The 21,375-nt window shown below is 46.9% G+C and overlaps 1 protein-coding gene across 2 annotated transcripts; it reads right to left on the reverse strand.

Moving 5' to 3' along the window:
* Nucleotides 1-1,271: 1,271 nt before the first annotated feature.
* WNT9B (Wnt family member 9B) lies at nt 1,272-19,517 on the reverse strand. 2 transcript variants are annotated; one of them, XM_083583404.1, is made up of 4 exons: nt 19,281-19,517; nt 6,125-6,381; nt 4,583-4,848; nt 1,272-3,657 (listed from the first exon to the last, which is right to left on the reverse strand). In XM_083583404.1, the coding sequence occupies exons 1-4, from the start codon at nt 19,385-19,387 to the stop codon at nt 3,181-3,183; spliced, it is 1,107 nt and encodes a 368-aa protein (XP_083439530.1). In that variant the 5' UTR covers nt 19,388-19,517; the 3' UTR covers nt 1,272-3,180. The 2 variants fall into 2 exon arrangements, with proteins under 2 accessions (XP_083439530.1, XP_083439531.1); XM_083583405.1 differs by lacking the exon at nt 19,281-19,517 and adding an exon at nt 8,480-8,511.
* Between the last annotated feature and the right edge of the window lie 1,858 nt (nt 19,518-21,375).

Genomic DNA, 21,375 nt, shown 5'->3' on the forward strand with positions numbered 1-21,375 from the left:
GGGGCTCCGGAACGGATCCTGTTCGCATCCAGAGGTACCGCTGTATATTGGTCCTGCACTCAGCTCTCACCTGTGGCTCCTAGAAGCTGTCAGCATGTGACCGTGGCCACATCCTGGGAACGGCTTTGACCGGCTGGCTAAATTGGGTGAGGGTAGCAAATGGGTCTCAACCGCTCTGTGACTTAGGGACTTCCCCTGCATGAGAAGACAGGCTCCGGTGGATCAAGCAGACCTGACCAATAGTGGGTCTAATGGTCAAGAAGGCAGTTTCTGCAAGTGATGTAGAGGGAAGACAGATGGGACACGTCAACCCATGAAGGTAGCCCATCTAGAAGGAGGAAAACTCTGGTCCTAAACCTCTGCTGCCTTGCGGGATATCTTCAGGAGAAGAAAAAGCAAGGAGTAAACCCTACACAAATCTAAAGTAGAGTCCCTAAGATGGTTGGCTGGAGCCTTTTACGCCTCCTTCCGGCAACTCCTGCAACCAAGCTGGTGCCAAATGTATTGCTCTGTTTTCCTTTAGACCCCATCAGCGAGGCCAACAGGGGGTCTTGTCATCTGGGCAGCCCAGGACCTCCAGACACACTGTCTAGGCTTGCAAGCCAAGAACATCACTTTGGTGCTGTTTGACTTCACCCCTGGAGGTACACTCGAGACAGACGGATGGCAACAACACCCATAGCTGTGCGGCTGATGTGTCGCTACTTCCTCTACATCACAGACAGGCCGCATACACACCATGCATTTAAAGCACAAAGAATTCTGGGAACTGTAGTTTGTCAAAGGTGCTGGGGGAAACTATGATTCACAGCAAGGGACCGGCTGAGAATCTGACAAGAATTGCTTGCGTAGGAGTAAGCAGGAAATAAATTATTTCCACATCATCGAGATCCAAGCTATCACAGTTTTTTTAACCCATTCTTGTTCAACAGTTCTCCTTTTATTCTCACAGCAATCCCAGGGGAGGTCAAGTTAACTGAAGGGGAATGGCTGGGCCTTAAGGTTTTGTGGCAGAGCAGGGAGGCTGAACCCTCCTCTCCCAGGTCAGCCAGTGTGCTAGCAGGGGCTGATGGGAATTGCAGTGCAGAACACCTGGAGGGGGCCAGGTTGACAAAGGCTGCCATACACTTGTCCCACTCCCCCCCCCCAATATGGCCATCAAACTTTAATACTTTGCAGGGCTGGTGTAAGCCAGGCTCCCTTAGCCACAGCCCCCATTCCCCCCCACGATATGGGGATAGCAATGGTGGATTTTATTAGCATTGGAAGGATAAATATATATATATTTATGAACCTTTTTTAAAAAAAGTTACATAAGACCAAAGTTTTTTTAAAAAACAAAACAAAAACTCCCATCTTTTTAGTTACCTGAGCAGCAACGTTACCGCCCAACCGCAGCTACACAAAAAGTAAAGATTTCTCTGTTGTTTTCTATGGGTAGTTATTACTTCCGCCTCAGGGAAGGCCCAAAAGCCCCTAGCATCAAGCTGAAGTAAAAACAGCATCAAACTGGCTCCCTCCTTCTGATATTGGGTGGGTCACTTTAGATTTTTGGTCCGTTTTACTCCTTTGTTGCTGCGACTTCACGTCTGGTTTAGCATCATGACACTAACGAAGATCACACAAGCCGCTACAGCCAAGTAACCAAAAAAAACACACCAGTATTGTGGGCAGCTGAGGCCAAGGGCTGTGAGGGCAATGAATGATGAACGGCATCTAAGCAATGCAATAAAACACTCTTTTTAAAAAACACACACACACACACCAAGAAAATCACATGAAAGAAAGCAAGTATGTTTGACTCAGGCTTACAGACAGACCTGTCATGGAAGCTGCCCAGTCCTTAGCCGCTTTAACTCTTTGCTCGTTTCACATAAAAACAAGTGGACCTGTCCATCTACCCTCACCCACAACTATAAATAGTTCCACTGGAAATAGTGTCCACATTCCTAGGTTTGCCCCCCGTCATTGCCCAATAGATGCTTCTATTTGCAAATTCAAGCTATGAGAGTTTTCTTCTTCTTCTTCTTCTTCTTCTTCTTCTTCCTCCCCCAAATCTTAGCCTAACAAAATGGAGGCAGGTGCTGGCCTTCGTCCATTCGCACTTCCTGAATTCTCTGCTCCTCCTCTTTGTGCTCGGGTCCCTTAAGAATGCAGCACCTCATCTCTGCCTTCTCAGGTGTGATGCCCCACAACCCACGCCAAATTCACTGCAGGGCAGAACCAGAGACCATGCTTATCCCTAGGGGGGTACAGCCCAGTTCCCCTTTGAGCAGGTCGTGTGGGGCCACGCAGGGTCAGGTCCAAATTTTTGTGGCGCACGACAAAGTGCCTTCTCACATAAGACACCTCAAATGAGTCCTGGCAGCAGCAGTAGCCTGAATCCAGCGCCAGCCGGCATGGGGCAACCATTTAGATTTCTCACAATGACCTCAAGCGATGTTACGCCAGGCATTGTGGGAGATTTAAATGGAGGTGCTCAGCTGTTTTTCTAAAGGGGGACCGGTGTAGAAATCAGTAGTGGGCCCTGCTGGCGGGGCTGCAACAGCTGCCCGAGGGTGCCATCGGCCGAAGCTGGCGCTGCGACTAAAGACTGCAGCGCTACCCAGAAAGAGGCACGTGGTTCAAAGAAAATGCTGCGTTGTGGCCATGGAAAACCCATCCATTCACCCTCCTGGAAGCTCATCGAAACAGATCTTCCTGGGGTAGCTGCGACTCAAGACCCCTGCCTTAAACCAGACCCTTGGGCCTTGTTCTAGAGAAGTTCTGGCAGCTTGGTCCATGCTTTGCACAGCTCAGGTTCCAGTTTCATTTGCCGTTTAGAAAATTTGGCTGGGGAAGACCCCCTGCACAAGACCTCAGGCAACCACTCCCAGCCAAGAGTCCTGGGCTGGGCTAGATGGACAACACAAGGCAGCTCCTTAGATATCTTACGAGAATAGGTCCTTGACTCTTTTCTTGGTGCCGGCCTTCCCACAGCAGAGGCAGTCCTGGAGATTGGCTGCTGGTCCACAGAACCGTAAAATCCAGGGCTGCAGAACTCCTGCAGCGTCCAAGTCCCACCCCTTGCTAACTTCCATATCCGATGCAAAGGAGAGGACCGAGTCGAGCTGCCGGCCTTCCGTGCGGTCCAAGGAGGAGCAGGCCGGTCTCCCCGCAAGATCTGCCAGCGCCCGCGTCTCACTGCTTGCAGCTATAAACCACTTCCTCCTGCATGCACTGCTGGCATTCGACGTAGCAGCACCACTGCACCTGGCAATGGCAGGAGAAGGTCACCATGCGCGTCTGGATGTTGTAGCCCCGGCCGCAGCACATGCTGTCGCAGTTGGCCTCCCGGGAACAGGTCCTTCCGGCCGTGCCCACTGAGTACCGGCTGGGCCGGCAGAAGCTGGGAGAGTCCTCCATGTAAACCAGGTCGGTGGGGCGTGGGCCAGCGGGGACTTTGGGCAAGTGGCTGTGGGGCTGGGGGCTCGCCAGCTCCGACTGGCCCACCGCGTCGTTGGTGGCACTGAAGACCTTGACGGCGCCGTCGTAGCGGAGCTTGAGGAGCTTCCCCGTCTCGTGGAATGGCGACAGCTGCTTCCAGCAGGTCCGGACGGCGCACGAGCCAGAAACCCCGTGGCATTTGCACGTGGTCTTGAGGCCGTTCTTCACGGCCTGCGGGAGGGAGAGAAAGACAGGCATTTGCTAGGGTCACGAGTGGAAAGCCAAAACGCTGCGAGGGAATAAAGGGGGGAAATCCCAAGGCCACTGAACAGTTGCGCACTCTTTTGCAGTCGTACCTCGGTTCTCGAACGCCTGGCGACTCGAACGGTTTGGCTCCCGAACGCCGCAAACCCAGAAGAAGTAACGTTTTTTGGAAGCTGAACGTCCTGACATGGCTTCTGATTGGCTGCAGGAAGCTCCTGCAGCCAATCGGAAGCCACGGTTTGGTTTTTGAATGTTTTCGGAAGTCCAACAGATTTCCGGAATGGATTCTGTTTGAGAACTAAGGTATGACTGTATTCGTTTTTTAAAAATCTAGTCACAGTTGAACGGAAGTCCTCTTTATTTTTTCCATTTTTGTTATTACCTTTATCTCGTGTGCTCTCTCTTTATAATAATAATTTTATTGTTTGTACCCTCCCCTCTCTGGCTGGGTTGCCCTAGCCACTCCAGGCAGCTTCCAACAGATATAAAACAAAATAAAAACTCAGACATTAATGTGCACCCTAACTGTACAAAGCACACGTTCCCCATATTCTGGACCCTGTCCACCACTAGCGTGCATCCCTTGAAAGGTTCCCCATGTGGTAAACATGGCCCTCACCGTGAAAAATGATTCTGAGGCACAGAGTTGGGACTCTCCAAAGAAAAGCTCTAGTGTCCTATTGCTTAATACGCACTTGCGCCGTGCAACTGTGAAAAGGCACACAGCACAGAATATTCGTTCTCAGGGAAAGACAAAGATATGGCATTACAGGGCCTAGCTTGGCTCTTGAGGTGAAGGCTGGAGATTGGGAATAACCAGGGACAATCTGCTTTTGCTACTCCTCTCTCTCTCTCTCTCTCTCGGCAAATTGTGTGGGTCCTCTGTCCTCACCTTGATGCCCACGTTTGTGTTGTGGATGTCCACCTTGGCGCGCAGGTCTTTCCCGACCTTCTTCTGGCCCAGGAAGTTTTTCAGGAACCTCGTGCTGTACTTGAGGTTGTCTCCGCACACTCCCCACTGCCACGCCTTGCGGTTCTCCAAGTCCGGAGAGTCGTCGCAGGTGCAGCGCTCCATGCGCCCAGCGCTGCAGGCCCGCGCAAGGGAATGGGTCAGAGCTGCCGAGGACACCGCATACAGGAAGGCCGTTTCCTTGAAACCTGAGGGAGAGGAAGCAAGGGAACCCAGAGAAAAGGAAGTAAGAAAGAGTAGGAAAGCCAGCGTAGAAGAATGGCAAGGGTGTCCGACTACGAACTGGGAAACCCGGGTTCAAATCCCGCTTGGCCATGTAGCTCACGGTGCGACCTTGGGCAAGCCTAACCTTAACATACCTCGCAGGGTTTGTGTGAGGATTATATGAAGAGTGGGAGAACCATATATGCCACACTAAACGGCCTCGGCCCAGTATACCTGAAGAAGCATCTCCACCTCCATCGCTCAGCCCAGACACTGAGCTCCAGCTCCGAGGGCCTTCTGATGGTTCCCTCACTGTGAGAAGTGAGGTTACAGGGAAACAGGCAGAGGGCCTTCTCGGTAGTGGCGCCCACCCTGTAGAAAGCCCTCCCATCAGATGTCAAGGAAATAAACAACTGACTTTTAGAAGACATCTGAAGGCAGCCCTGTTTAGGGAAGTTTTTAATGTTTAATTCTATTTTTAATATTCTTTTAATATTCTGTTGGGAGCCGCTCAGATGGGCAGGGTATTAATAATAATAATAATAATAATAATAATAATAATAATAATAATATCCTTGGAGCAAAAACTAGGATAAAGGTAAAGGTAAAGGGACCCCTGAGCATTAAGGTCCAGTCATGACCGACTCTGGGGTTGTGGCGCTCATCTCGCTTTATTGGCCGAGGGAGCTGGTGTACAGCTCCAGGGTCATGTGGTCAGCATGACCAAGCCGCTTCTGGCGAACCAGAGCAGTGCATGGAAACGCCGTTTATCTTCCCGCCGGAGCGGTACCTATTTATCTACTTGTAGTTGATGTGCTTTCGAACTGCTAGGTTGGCAGGAGCAGGAACCGAGCAACGGGAGCTCACCCCATTGCGGGGATTCGAACCGCCAACCTTCTGATCGGCAAGTCCTAGGCTCTGTGGTTTAACCCACAGCGCCACCCACATCCCCCCCCAAAAAGTAGGATAGAAACACAATAAATAAGCAACTGTTTTTAACAGCAGCAGGTACCCTAGTTGCTCAGAGTAGCGAACAAGCCTGGCAAAGGTTTTCACAGGGGTTCTACGTTATCACTTGATCGACTCCGGCCATAAGATGTTCAGAAATGCAAACCTTAGAACCTCTACCCTGGTTTGCTTTTCTTTCTTCCATGATGGCGTTGGGGGGTGAGGAGAAGGGGGAAGACCCAAACGGAGAAAGCCTAGATTTTTCTCCCCACCCCAATTTTCGGAAGCTGACCAACAAGCAGGCACTCATACCTCGTTTCAGAAGGTCGGCCCGTCCGTCCAGACTGCAATTCCAGCGCTCGTTGCGAAACTGATACTGGCACTCCACAACCCCGAGGCGGATGGCATCCCGTAGGGTCTCGGCCAGGCCTGGCTCTCGGCGGCAAAGCCTTTTCTGCTTACGGGATAAGCGAAGCAGGTCGCATTGCTTCAGGTGAGCCTTCCAGTGGGCAGGGTTGTTCGAGGGCCCCAGCAGAGGAAACTGAGTTAGCGTTTCCTTCCCAGTCAGGCTGAAGGGTAGAAGAAATAAGTTATGGCCTTAAACAGAGTAGAACCAGCAACAGCTATTTCCCTGCTGCAGATTAACATTGGCAAACCACCTGCCCGCAGGATTTCTCCCAGGTGTGTACAGGTCTGGTTCACACATGCAAGTAAGAAATCAAGTGGTTATCCGTTTGACGAATGGCAAGGGAATGTGTGAACCGATTCCATTGAAAATTACAGCAGGCCAAGATGAACTAGGAAAGCTCTCTATGTAGTTATATGTGCAGTGCTCCCAAGATGCACACTGGCTCAGACATGCAGAAGAATGAATTATTATTATTATTATCAGTGCATTTTTTTCTGGGGGGACGCAGGGGTATGCACACTCCTAAACATTTTTGTGAATCCAAGTTTGGCCTCATTGAGGGGCAGTATTTCAATATGAGTAGGAAAATGAGAGCACCTCTAAACATTTTTATAGAAAAAAGCACTAATGATGATGATGATGATTGCAAGACTTGAATAGTATCCAGAATGAAATCCCAAAGAAAGCCTTGACGGTATTTATGTAGGTGACTACAGCGGCAAGGATCCTCTAAGCTGAGAAATGGAAGGAGGAAGGAACGCCCTCCAAGGAAGAATGTTTGATGAAAATTTTGGAATATCCAGAGATAGCAAAATTGACGGCGCTGATAAAAGATACAAATTTAGAACCTTTTAAAGAGGACTGGAAACCCTTTCTAGTCTATATCAAAAGTTACTTCCCATGTATGAAGACCACAGCAGGGTTTGAAGTGTAAGAAAATAGCAGAATATATTAAGAAACGTGCTTGAGAAGATGAAATTAGGTAAGATGGAACCTTAAAACACAATTCTATGTAATTCGGGCTATAAACATTGATGTTGCGTGAGAAGGAAGTCACTAGTTTTCTTGAATCGGAATGTAATTTTTGAGTAACAAATTCACTTTCTATATGGAAAAAAACCCCTAAAATATTATTAAAAAATAAAAAGCTGAGCTTGACGGCTTGTGAGGAGCTAGTTAAAGGAAATATTTGGTATTAAGAGATAGAGGAGGAAAAAATATAACCAAATTGCAACCCTCCAACCTACTCCCATGAGGTGGTACCTACATGGTTTGTTGAAGATGTATCTACAGGCCAAGAATCCCTCCTGATATCATATAAAATATGGGTGGAACCCAAAACGCCTAGGAACATAGGAAGTTACCTTATACAGAGTCAGACCATTGTTCCGTCTAGCTGCGTATTGTCTACATTGATCGATAGCAGCTCTTTTCTGGATAGGACAGCCCAGAGAATGGCTAGACTCATATACGTCTTAAGTCAAATCAAGACAGGTTGACGTCAACATAGTATACATGGATGGAAGCTGCTAACTTCTGCAAGCAAAACACAATTGCTAGGGTTTTAAGCACAGCTTGGTTTAGGAACCAATCCCGAAAGATTTCTAGACACAAGCTTGTTAGCTTTAAATCCCTGTATGGCTTAGGACCACGATACCTAAAGGGTTTTCTTCTCCAATACAACCTGCCCCTCCACTAAGGCCAGCTGTGGAAGTTCTCCTGCATACTTGCTACACCCTTCTGATAATTGGCAGGAATGTTAGAAAGCACCTTTTCACCTATGGAACTCCTTGCTCCAAGATGTTGTTCCTCCTCTATGGCATTGCACTATCGGTTTTGTCAGGCCTTTGGCTTCATTGCCGGTTGGCTTTTATGCTGCCCTCTTCCTCCTCTGGTTGTTTTTCCTCGTAATTTTACTAGCTGCTGTGCTTGATATTTAATTGGTGTTATGAATAGCTTTTTTTCCTGTTGTTAGCTTCCTTGGGGAGTCTGGGACATGTGAGTGATGTTATAAATATAATAAATTGGCCTTCTTGGTGTCTTCCCAGCCTTCGCTGCTTGTTAATATTGAACATCACCGACAAGTGTCATTTGAATCCGAACCAGGTATCTGTGACTGCGCAAGTTTTACATTGTCCTAGTTGAGAGGAAGAAAGTATTTGGCCAACGAGACTGAAAAGTTAGGGAGGAAATATCAGTTACTCATGCAGGACACCACTCCTTTAACACCAACAATGGAAATTATTGCAACAGCTCACCCAATAAAGTTAACACACATCTGCCAGCCACTCCTTCCCTCAACCCCAAGGCTTTCCTTAATCTTAAACCAGGGCCCAGTGCTGTCACCAATGTCATCGTTCTCACCAATTAAAGAGAACACCAACATACAGCCAGCACAATAACAACTGTGATCAGCAGCGAAACTCTGAGCCAAGCTACAAATGAAAGGATGTACGACTGGTCCTATAAATAAATTTTAAAAGTCTAAAATGAAACACATAGCCTTCAGGTCTGCAAAATTTGTTCCTTTTCACTGCAGGCTATTTTTTGCAATTAAAACCCTGACCCCCAGCAAAGTTGCTTTGCCATCTGCAAAAGAACCAAAAGACAGTCCCCATATTTTATTCCCATAAGTGGGAAAGCAGCTTGGGAGCAGGGATTGAAAAATCTGTGAGGGTGGGGGGAAGGATTGAAACGCACAAGCTCCCTGCATCTGCATCATCATCATCATCATCATCATTTATTTTTATTTATACCCCACCCATCTAGCTGCGTTTCCCCAGCCACTCTGGGTGGCTCCCAACTGAATATTAAAAACATAATAATACTAATATAATTTATTATTTATACCCCGCCCATCTGGCTGGGTTTCCCCAGCCGCTCTGGGCGGCTTCCAACAAAGTATTAAAATACAGTGGTCTGTTAAACATTAAAAGCTTCCCTAAACAGGGCTACCTTCAGATGTCTTCTAAAAGTCTGGTAGTTGTTCTCCTCTTTGACATCTGGTGGGAAGGCTGCCTTCAGATGTCCCTTAAAAGTCAGATAGTTGTTTATTTCCTTGACAACTGATGGGAGGGCATTCCACAGGGCAGGCGCCACTACTGAGAAGGTCTTCTGCCTGGTTCCCTGTAACCTCATTCTCACAGTGAAGGAACCGCCAGGCGGCCCTCAGAGCTGGACCTGAGTGTCCGGGCTCAATGATGGAGGTGGAGACACTCCTTCAGGTATACCGGGCCGAGGCTGTTTAGGGCTTTAAAGGTCAGCACCAACACTTTGAATTGTGCTCGGAAACGTACTAGGAGCCAATGCAGATCTCTCAGGACCGGTGTTATATGGTCCCGGCGGCCGCTCCCAATCACCAGTCTAGCTGCCGCATTCTGGATTTATTGCAGTTTCCGAGTCACCTTCAAAGGTAGCCCCACATAGAGCACATTGCAGTAGTCCAAGCGGGAGATAACTAGAGCATGAACCACTCTGGTGAGACAGTCTGCGGGCAGGTAGGGTCTCAGCCTGCGTACCAGATGGAGCTGGTAGACAGCTGCCCTGGACACAACTGCTGCAATCAAGTTCATGAACCATATTCCCCCCTTTTCACAATTAATTTTCCCCTGGGTTTGTCTTGGCAAGCAGGAAAAGCATGATCCCTTTATATTTCTCTCCCGATGTTCCCTTTAGTAGGGTAACTGGTGGTCGGCCGCTTCTTTTGCGATGCAAAAAGCCAATTCCCAAAGCTGGACCCTTGCTGGACCCGACACAACACAGCTTGTCCCTTGAAGATGCTGTGCGATAGAACCTGTGATCTATCAAGCATGCCTTTGCCATCGTGCAGCCAAAAGGCCTCCAGCACTAGGAGAACAAGCCAACAGAGAGATACTTATCGCTTGCCCTCCCTCCACAACCCCGGCAGTGGAATGCTCGTACCGTCTCCGCTCTCCAGAACTCTTCTTCCGGCCGGCGGTTAATCATTAAACGAGTAAATTTCCAAACTACCAAATCAAGATGGTAGCAGTTTCAAGGAGATGTAAGCTCTAGGTCGGGGTGGCCCCCTGATACAGCTGCAGTCCTTTTCCCTGCAACTCCATCCATCTAACTCCCAGGTTTCTATCAGTTCAGGAAGTAAAACAGGCTCCACCCAAAAAGAAGACAGTTGTTTCTACACGCTTAGTGGACTCCAAGGACCCTGGGACAAGGCATCCAGACATCCTTCCCGGTCACTCATCTCTTTGTCTCTTTTACATCTGCAGGTGAGGCAGTGGAAGAGCTGGACCGGTGTCTTGCCTCGATAATGATGAGAGCCAACCAACTGAAACCCAATCCAGATAGAACTGAAGCACTGTTTGTGGGTGGTACCCAAGACCAGATCGCTGGGAGGCTGCCTGCTCTTGATGGGGTTCCACTTCCTCTGAAGGAGCGGGTTCGTAGCTTGGGGTTATCTAATCAAATATCTTTATTGGCACCACAGTACAGTGGTACCTCAGGTTACATATGCTTCAGGTTACATACACTTCAGGTTACAGACTCCGCTAACCCAGAAATATTACCTTGGGTTAAGAACTTTGCTTCAGGATGAGAACAGAAATCGTGCTCCGGCAGCGCGGCAGCAGCAGGAGGCCCCATTAGCTAAAGTGGTGCTTCAGGTTAAGAACAGTTTCAGGTTAAGAACGGACCTCTGGAACGAATTAAGTTCTTAACCTGAGGTACCACTGTAATGGAGTTGGCACAAGTTGTTGTTTTTTCTGGTTCAGCCTCAGGGTGCCAAGTTTGAAACTCAGAATTTTGTATATTTACTCACAGAAATAAGAAGCAATGAGTATGATTTAAAGTGTGCATAGGGTTGCAGTCTTAGATTCAGTATTTCCCCTAAGGCTGCACTTATCCAGGCGTAACACAGAAGCCAGCCCCAATGAACGGATCACACAGCATGTGTCTATTTGAATCATTTCTTAACCTGAAACTGTTCTTAACCTGAAGCACCACTTTAGCTAATGAGGCCTCCAGCTGCTGCCGCGCCGCCGGAGCACGATTTCTGTTCTCATCCTGAAGCAAAGTTCTTAACCTGAAGCACTATTTCTGGGTTAACAGAGTCTGTAACCTGAAGCGTATGTAACCCGAGGTACCACTGCATTTCTCTCCTGCCCCACGAACGCCATTGGTGACTGCCACCCCACAATAATGGCTACAATGCCAGTGCCTGTTGATGATCCAAGGCCTCCGCACTGCAGTGCATGATGGGAATAGGGAGATCTGGGCACAGAAAGTCCGTCTTGGGTTTCCTACAAAGAAGATGCTCTGACATCAAACTACAGGCCATCCTGCTAGCTCCGTTTTGAGATCAAGTCAGTGGTTTTGCCCTACTAAAGCAAGCCAAATGTCAAGGGTGATAGCTATGCTGGATGTTACTGGAATAGTAAAGCGAGATGAGCGCCGCAACCTCATAGTCGTCCGCGACTGGACTTAATGGTCCCTTTACCTTTGCCTACTTTGCAACCTCAGCAAGTGTGTCAGACAGACAAAGTGCTGGTCAGGATTAAAAGGCATCCTCATCACTCTTCAGGTACTGAGAACGCAACACAGGTGCCCAGAACTTCCTGCATCTGAGCATTGCAGGAGAAGAATGGACAAGTTCACGGAAGATCACCTGCCGTTACTCAGTTTCTTGTTGCGGCCAAGAAACACCTAGTAAGAGTTCTCCCCCAAACGACAGTCTGAAGACCAACGCACCGTTTCTGACAAACAGCTGGGTGAAATGTTCCGAGAACTAAAGGCAGGCAGCTGTCACAAGGCTGCTGCTCCCTTAAGTTGCTTAAACAACCAAAGGCAATAAGGCACCTAAGGCAATAATCAATATTTGTTTTGTGTTAAGGAAATGATAGCTGGAAGGAAAAGGGAATATTGCCTCTTCTTGCTTAGTAGAAGTCCCGATGAGTGTGGGTTTGTGTTTGCGTGTGTACACTTCCTGAAAGGAGAAAAATCCCATTTGGTATCCTGTCCATTCCAGGAATTTCCCTGCAATTAAAAGCGGCTTCTGACCCTGCTAGGGCCACTCTCCCCGCCCCCACAAAAATTAAAAAACCGAATGAAGCAGGTACTCCAACAGTATTGAGCAGGGACTGTCAAATCTAGGAAGAGATGCATCCAGACTCTGAAAAAACACAACACGATGCCAATGCGCAGGCAGAGTCTAAAACTTAACGCAAACTCCAGAGCACACTTTCATTGCTGGTGTTTGAGATTAGCCACAATCCAGAGATACCCTGCAGCTTCTAGAGAAACCTTCCTGTTTTGACATATTTCCCCCTTGGTTTGACTTCATCCCCAGAGGCGTACTCCACTGTCTCTCAAGATTGATGGATGCCAACATGAGCACCGCCATGCTAACTGGAACTGATGGGAGTTGTAGTCCAATACAACTAGAGGGTGCCATGCTGGCAAAGACTGATGGGCAGGGAGCTAGGACTTGATGCTTCAAAGAGGAAAAAACAACAACATGCCAATCTAAGTGGCATGTGCTCTCAAGAACTGCCAGTCCCAGAATTCCATAGTTGTCACTGGCAATCCCTACACATAGACAAGAGGACAACTGAGGACACTGGGAGCCAACATTGTTGATAGGATTCACAGGTGAGTGAATTATAGAATCATAGAATTGTAGAGTTCGAAGGGACCCCGAGGGTCATCCAGCCCAACCCGCTGCAAAGTAGAAATCTCAGGCCACTGGTTTCCACAGAGAACAGGTAAACATGGACAAGAGAGCTCAGGAGTAAGGAGCAATGGGTGGTATTCAACAAGTTTTGGTGTAGTCGTTGGTCCAGTCCAACGATTTCAATGGTTCTGCTATGAGTAAAAGGAAGTTACGTACCACCCAGTGCCTAAAGGGCCTTGTATTAGTGAGTATGCTGCCATTTGTGGTTGTAAATATGAACTTGGGCAGCCAGGAAAATAGGTTTAAACAAAAGGATTGACTGTGAATCCTCCAGTCTTCCAAAACATACATACAAGGTGTTTTAGGGGGCGGGAAACCTAGGTTTACAAATCTGTACTAAGTCCAGAGAAATGATGCCCAGACACTTCTAGAGTTGTGTGGTACCTTTAAATGCAAAAGAAGCAGGTTTCATCAAGTTCAGCAAAGCCTCTTCTATCTCAGCTATGGAGAGAACTCAACCTCTGAGCTTAAAAAGGAGGCGAGTTGCCAGGAGAAAGTTGCCTGCTTTTTTCACCAGCCTCTCTCCTCTCTTGTGTCTTTAAGCAGCAATTCAATTTGTGTAACGAGAGAGCAAGCCCTATCACTTTTCTCCAGGCCATCAAAAGGCTGTTTTATCTGCAAAAATGCAGGTTTGATGGGGGCCAGGCCAGTGTTTCTTTTATTTATTTTTTATACCGCCCTTCATCCGAAGATCAGTTTAAATATAAAAACACAAAAATCTATAGCATAATAACAAACAGAAACAATAACCACTACCCCACACACATAGTTTAAAAGACGGCTTAATTAGCCAAAGGCTCATTATGCTAGGAGCAATTTGTACTTGTGTTAACAGTATTTATGACAGCTCTGTTGGCTTTCAGGCACAACTCAAAAGCGCTAGGTCTGACCCAATACTTACTACAACACATCCTCATCTACAAACCATTGTGATTCTTGTGCATCACTTCCTTAACCTACCACTAAGAGCTGGACCATAAAGAAGGCTGATCACCAAAGAATTGATGCTTTTGAATTATGGTGCTGGAGGAGACTCTTGAGAGTCCCATGGACTGCAAGAAAATCAAACCTATCCATTCTTAAGGAAATCAGGCCTGAGTGCTCATGGGAAGGACAGATCGTGAAGCTGAGGCTCCAATACTTTGGCCACCTCATGAGAAGAGAAGACTCCATGGAAAAGAACCTGATGTTGGGAAAGATGGAGGGCACAAGGAGAAGCGGACGACAGAGGACGAGATGGTTGGATAGTGTCTTCGAAGCTACCAGAATGACTTTGACCAAAGTGCGGGAGGCAGTGGAAGACAGGAGTGCCTGGCGTGCTCTGGTCCATGGGATCATGAAGAGTCGGACACGACTAAACGACTAAACAACAACAAAACATCAGATGCGGAAAAGGCTCCTCCTTGGCCCTACATGTTTATATCCTCTTAAAATGGTAATGGCACCCACCTGAGAGATGCCAAAACTTAGTTCCAGCTGGAAAAAAGGCCTGGTTATGAGCGTTTCTCTGCTGAACAGGCACTACGAAACCTAACATTTCACACTTATCAAGTATTTCGCACACATTAATCCTTACAACAGCCCTTTTAAATGGCAGCCCAGTATTATTTGTCCCATGTTGGAAGAGTACAGGTCTTGAACTTAGGTGGCCTTAGGCGATTAATTACAGTGGAACCTTGGTTTGCGAGTGTCTCGGAAGCCAAACCATTCGGAACCCGAACGCCGAAAACCCGGAAGTAATTGCTTCTGTTTTCAAACGTTTTTTGGAAGTTGAACGGCCTCCGGGGAGTTTTCTTCTCCTCCCCCACCCCAATTGACTTTGTGGCCAGCCCATTAATCCTCGGTTTTCGAACTTTTCAGAAGCCAAACGGTCTTCTGGAAAGGATTATGTTCGAAAACTGAGGTTCCACTGTATTGGATTTATGATTTGAAATCAGGGACCTGCCAACTCACAGCGGGGGCGTCTATCTTACACCGTACACCAATAGTTTGGGCATGCCTTTGTAAGGATCAGCTTGATAGCATTTATTTTCTGCCTTTTTCTTTTTAAAAAGAATGTTATACAGTATATACTCTGTTTCCCAGTCTAAGACTCTACACTGAAGTAAGGTAAAGGTGACCCCTGATCATTAGGTCCAGTCGTGACCGACTCTGGGGTTGCGGCGCTCATCTCGCTTTATTGGCTGAGGGAGCCGGCGTACAGCTTCTGGGTCATGTGGCCAGCATGACTAAGCCGCTTCTGGCGAACCAGAGCAGCGCACGGAAATGACGTTTACCTTCCCGCAGGAGCGGTACCTATTTATCTACTTGCACTTTGACATGCTTTCGAACTGCTAGGTTGAAATGGGAGCAATGGGAGCTCACCCCATGGTGGGGATTCGAACCGCCGACCTTCTGATCGCCAAGTCCTAGGCATGTGCTGCTCGCAGGATAAGAAAACACAGGATGCGAAAAGCACCCAAACAGAAGTATTTCATCCATTTGGCCTTAAAATGGATGGCCAGCTATATTCCTGGGCTTCTGACTGAGAAAGTGCATATCATGACCCACCCTCACTGTGCATCTAAGGATGAGGGTTATTCAGTTGTACCCGTGGAACTTTGCAACTTGTTTGAGTTTCCAAGCTTGCTTTTCACTCTGGGGTGCATCTTACGGTACCACATGCTTGCAAAAGGTTCAGATGCTCAAGCTTGCCCAGGAATCACAAAACCTTTCTCCTGAAGAATCCTCGATATGTGGAGGCAGAGTGGAGCCACTCGCCTGTGAGGCAAAGGCACTTTGCACAAACTCAGGAGCACTCTTATCACTTCCCACAGCCAAAACAAGTTCCTTGTACAGTGGTACTTCAGGTTAAGAACTTAATTCATTCCAGTGGTCCATTCTTAACCTGAAACTGTTCTTAACCTGAAGCGCCACTTTAGCTAATGGGGCCTCCCGCTGCTACTGGAGCACAATTTCTGTTCTCATCCTGAAGCAAAGTTCTTAATCCGAGGTAGTAATAATAATAATAGTAATAATAATAATTTATTTAGGTACTATTTTAAGAAATAGGTACTATTTCTGGATTAGCAGAGTCTATAACCTGACGCATCTGTTACCAGACGCGTATGTAACCTGAGGTACCACTGTATAAGGAATGCAGATGACCCTTGTACATGCATATGCAATCCACCTCAAAATTCGGAACTTTTGAAATTCAAGATTTCACATTCTAATTAGTTCTTAGTGTTTTCCCGACTTTGTACATCTTTCTCAGAAATCTGATTGACAAGTTGTTGTTTTTTCTGGTTCTGCCCCAGGGTGCCAAGTATGAAACTCAGAATTTTGTATATTTACTCACAGAAATAAGAAGCAATGAGTATTATTTAAAGTGTGCATAGGGTTGCAGTCTCAGATTCCGTATTTCCCCTAAGGCTGCACTTATCCAGGCGTAACACAGAAGCCAGCCCCAATGAATGGATCACACAGCATTGTCTATTTGAATCATTTTTAAGGCCTTCTTACAAATGAAGAATGAGACTATTCTAATTATATTTGGTGTTATTTCCAGAGCTCCCTCGTTCTGTTTGGGGGAGAGGGGAAGAACTGATGTACTAATCTAACCTGATGTAGAAGTTGACTGTTCAAAATTCAGACTGCAAAAAGGGAAGCTTGATTTTTTTTTTTTTTGCAATGGAAGAAACAACATTTCAAGCAGAGGTGCAAACTCAGAACTGAAAGGTAAATACATATAGACTAATAAGATCAGCAAAAATAATATTGTTATCCACCATTATATTAAAAAAAAATAGCCCGCAGTGGAGCACCATTTCTTTCTTTATCAAAACACAGCAACACTTGCATTTGTCAGTGCAGTGTTAAGAACTTAGTTTTGCAAAATGGAAGCTTGCGTTTTGAGAATCCAAAACTTGCATGTAAAGCAAAATGAGAGAAACGAAACAAGAATCCCACACGTTGTCATCAAGAAGGGTTCGATATACAGTGGTACTTCGGGTTAAGTACTTAATTCATTCTGGAGGTCCGTACTTAACCTGAAACTGTTCTTAACCTGAAGCGCCACTTTAGCTAATGGGGCCTCCTGCTGCTGCCGCACCGCTGGAGCACAATTTCTGTTCTCATCCTGAAGCAAAGTTCTTAACCTGAAGCACTATTTCTGGGTTAGCAGAGTCTGTAACCTGAAGTGTATGTAACCCGAGGTACCACTGTACACTGTTTATCGCCTCGGAATATTGGAATGTTGACAGCACAATCCCATGGATGTTACTCTTAAGACAGTATTGCCAAGTTAAGTGGAGCTCAGTGTCAAATACGTTTGTGACTACAAGTTTTCCGTTTCAAGAGCTGGAACTCACGTGCTTTTCACCCCAAAGCGGGAGAGTCATTTGATACTTCAAACACACAAATATGCACCCTTGAAATCCAAGTCTTAAGAAACCCAGATTTTCACACAACTGCGTTTCAAGACAGAGGCACGCACACACATGTCCATCCCTCAATTTTGCACCCGTTCCAGTACAAACCCAGATTTTGTAAAACAGCATCCATGTGATCCTTGTGTTTACTGGAAAGACCAGGGAAAGATAAGCAGGTGCATAACTCTTTGTGGATTAAGAGACATAAAATATGCAATTGGTTGCAAGATGACACATGGGACTGCCTTGAAATGGGGCATTTCCCTTCTTAAACCAGAACATAGGGCTCCTGTTCAAATACAGAGAATAATGAGACCCTTAATCTAAGGGTCATGGGTTCAAATCCCACATCGGGCAAAATATTCCTGCATTACAGGGGGCTGGGCTGGATGACCTTTGTGGTCCCTTCCAACTGTGTAATTCTATGATGAGTACAGTGGTACCTCAGGTTACATATGCTTCAGGTTACATACACTTCAGGTTAAAGACTCCGCTAACCCAGAAATAGTGCTTCAGGTTAAGAACTTTGCTTCAGGATGAGAACAGAAATCGTGCTCCGGCGGTGCAGCGGCAGCAGGAGGCCCCATTAGCTAAAGTGGTGCTTCAGGTTAAGAACAGTTTCAGGTTAAGTACAGCCCTCCGGAACGAATTAAGTACTTAACCCTAGGTACCACTGTATAATGAAGATGTTTGTCTCCCCACTCCACAGGTCAACCTGCATATTACGCCCTAAGCACAACAGAACAAACTCACCCATACTAGCAAAAGTTATGGATAAAGCTCTTTTTAAAAAAAAAGAAAAAGAAAGAAACAGGGACAAGCGAACTCCAGAATATGTACGTCAGTCATACAAACCCTAAACATCACCAGGTTGAATGCAAGCGGTTTCAAATTCACAGACAAAAATTGAGAAAGGAAAGATCCGAATATCAATCTCTGTGCAAAAACAGTTACATTCACACATGCATGCAGGAAAACATCACCTGCATTGAAAACTCCAGTCTTGAATATTTACACTGACAGATCTCTTCCCACCCCAAAATTGCTGTTGTGCAAAGCAACATCACTTTTCTATCAACTGCTCCGATGCATTTTGCAGATGAAAGAGATTTCTGCTGGTAGAGATCTGCTGCTACAAGTGGAAACACAAGCTCACAGAACAGCGGCAGGAGGAGGGGAGGAAGAGAATCTCATTCTGCAACACCCCTAAAATGCATGCAGGACCCAGGAGGCTGGACCCTTCAATGCTCCCGCATTTTCCCAGTGCATGTGCACGAGCCAGTGTCTCAACTATGTGCAACAACCTAGCAGCTGGTGTGCAGCAGGATCCCGGATTCTGCGGGGCTGGCTTGAAGTGTGTTTAGGATCGCAGCCAGGTCGTGAAGCTGTAATCCACAAGGCAAGTTAACCCAGCAGATTGGCTAACCGAAGAAAAAGACCTTCGAAAACAAGATGCAAAGTGAAGAAGAGGAGCGCGTGAACTTCGAAAAGCAGGGCGAGGAAGTGAAGAAAAGTCGAAAGCTAAGGGAGGAAAAGAAAAGCAAAACGAGAAGGAAAAGGTAGAATTTGCGCATAGGAATGGAAGGAACTTCAAAACAGAAGAGCCGGGATCGCACCAAAAAAAAGGGAAAGAGACTAATAATTGTATAGTTGATGTAAAAATATGCAGGGATTTATGTATGCAAAATGAGCCACGGAAAGAGAATAAGTCATTGATATTTTAAGGTTGTTTAAATGCATATTTCAAAATGCAAAACAGAAAATAATAATATAAAATTATACAACAAAAAAGAGAAACTACAGACAAAAAAAGGAGTGTAAGTGCAAAAAGGGAGGGGAAATCTCACCACAAAATTGGGGAAGGGAAAATGTAAGGGAAATTGCATGCGGAAAGTCTGAGCAAGCCCGATCGCGCAAAAGGGGGGGAAGCGAAGCGCCGCTGACCCGAAATAGGCGTCCACCTGCAGGAGCAGCAGGCAGCAAGCGGCCGCGGCGACCGAGACGCGCAGGGGCGGCGGCAGCAGCAGCAGAGGCTTCTCCGGCGGGCGCATGTTGCCGGCCGCTGCTCCTGCGTCGCGATCCTCCGCCGTCTCCCGGGCTCGGCATGGCGCTGCGCAATCGGCGCCCGGGCGCCTCCGCAGCCCGTTAAAAAGGGCACCTGGCTGGGCGGGAGGGGCGCGCCCTCCCTCGGCCCCGCCCCCGCGCGGGAAGGTGAGAGGCAAAGGGCCGCCCGGGGTGGGATGGGATGGGGTGCGGGGCGGAGACCTCATGGGACTCGCCCTCGCGCCGAGGGAAAGAAGGAGAACTTCGAAGGGAAGCGCGGGAAGGGCGCCCCTGACCATGTGCAGAGCGCGCTCTCTTCTGGCGCCTACCCTCTCCGCTGTGTAGCAGCACAGCATCATGCTGAAGAGTCAGTGCCGGATTTATGTACAGTGGTACTTCGGGTTACATACTCTTCAGGTTACATACGCTTCAGGTTACAGACTCCACTAACCCAGAAATAGTACCTCGGGTTAAGAACTTTGCTTCAGGATGAGAACAGAAATCGTGCGGCAGCGGGAGGCCCCATTAGCTAAAGTGGTGCTTCAGGTTAAGAACAGTTTCAGGTTAAGAACGGACCTCCAGAACGAATTAAGTACTTAACCCGAGGAACCACTGTATAAGCTAAACAAACTATAGCTTAGGGCCCCACTCTCTTGGGGGCCCCCCAAAAAAATTAAAGGAAAAAAAACCTGGATGTACATTTCCAAAATACAGTCATACCTCGGGTTGAATGTGCTTCGGGATGAGCGCGTTTGAGTTGTGCTCCGCGGCAAGCCGGAGGTAACGGAGCGTGTTACTTCCGGGTTTCGCTGCTTGCGCAGACGCACAAAATGGCATCGTGCGCGTGCACAGAAGCAGCAAAAAGCAACACACACGTGCGCTGACGTGCCGTCGCTGGTTATGTTTGCTTCTAGATCCAAACGGGAGTCCGGAACGGATCCCATTCACATCTAGAGGTACCACTGTATAAGATAAAAAAGAAATAAAATAAAGCCTACATAGAGTAACAGTGTTTTGTGTTGTGTAGGCTCCTATGATGTAAGTCACAGGCCCCGCCTGCTTCCTAAAATATCACTGGAAGATATTGGACTTTTTGGAGCTAACCGACCTGACTGGAAGGATCCACGACCAGAAAGAAGAGGAAGATCAAGAAGATTGGAAGAAATTTAAGGATTATTTGAATAAATATTGTAATATAAATCGCTTCAAAGTACGAAATAGGCCTAGGATTAAATTAGGATGCGATTGTGAGTAAGTTAGATTTAGAATAGTAAGAAATGAGAATAAGATTGCTGGAATTAATTTTAGTTAAGAATGTTATTGGAGAGCTGTTACCTGCAGATATAATGAAATTCAAAAGGGAGGGATCTGAGGAGGTCAATTAACAATGTAAGAGAAATTGGTTTTTTTTCTTTAAGGGATAGGTGTTTAAGATCCCATTTTGGCTTTTGTTTTTGTTCAACATTGTATTGTGTTTTCTTTGTGTGTATTTTTTCTTTTTTCTATGTCATATTTGTTATAACTGTGGGGAAATTATTTTTAAAAAATTGGGGAAAAAATAAAATCACTGGTTTGCTCATTTCTATATATAGGGTGCCTGCATTCTGCATGGACTGGTTGCATGGCAACATGTGCCAGTGGCTTTAGATACCTATTAGGTCCAGAAATTACCATATACCATATATTCAACACAAAAAACGTAACGATTGTTGACAAAGGACATATAAAGGGCCCCATTACCTTCAGTAGCTTAGGACCTCCTCAAACCTAAATCAGGCCTTGGAGATTTCAGTCGCCAACCTGGTATCCAGAGATCTCCACATGGCCACAACTGGACCAGCACCTGGGGAATGCTTTGCAGAAGTTTTGTTCCCAGTGGACTCTCATGCCCAGTTTGGGGCACCGCATGAGATCGTGGCCCTGAAAAGGCACTTTTTTGGGCGAGATTTCAGCGTGAAATTGTGCGAGATTACGGCAACCAAGATGGCCGCCGTGC

The sequence above is a fragment of the Podarcis filfolensis genome, assembly GCF_964270895.1.
Source record: "Podarcis filfolensis genome assembly, chromosome: 13".
NCBI classification, from domain to species: Eukaryota; Metazoa; Chordata; class Lepidosauria; order Squamata; family Lacertidae; genus Podarcis; species Podarcis filfolensis.

Excerpts from the sequence above, each read along its gene's own strand:
- WNT9B (XM_083583404.1), bottom strand. The coding sequence starts at position 19,387 with ATGCGCCCGCCGGAGAAGCCTCTGCTGCTGCTGCCGCCGCCCCTGCGC. Across the intron at positions 6,382-19,280 it reads CAGGTGGACGCCTATTTCGG|CCTGACTGGGAAGGAAACGC; the intron begins GTCAGCGGCGCT and ends TCTACCCTTCAG. Across the intron at positions 4,849-6,124 it reads GGCCGACCTTCTGAAACGAG|GTTTCAAGGAAACGGCCTTC; the intron begins GTATGAGTGCCT and ends CCTCTCCCTCAG.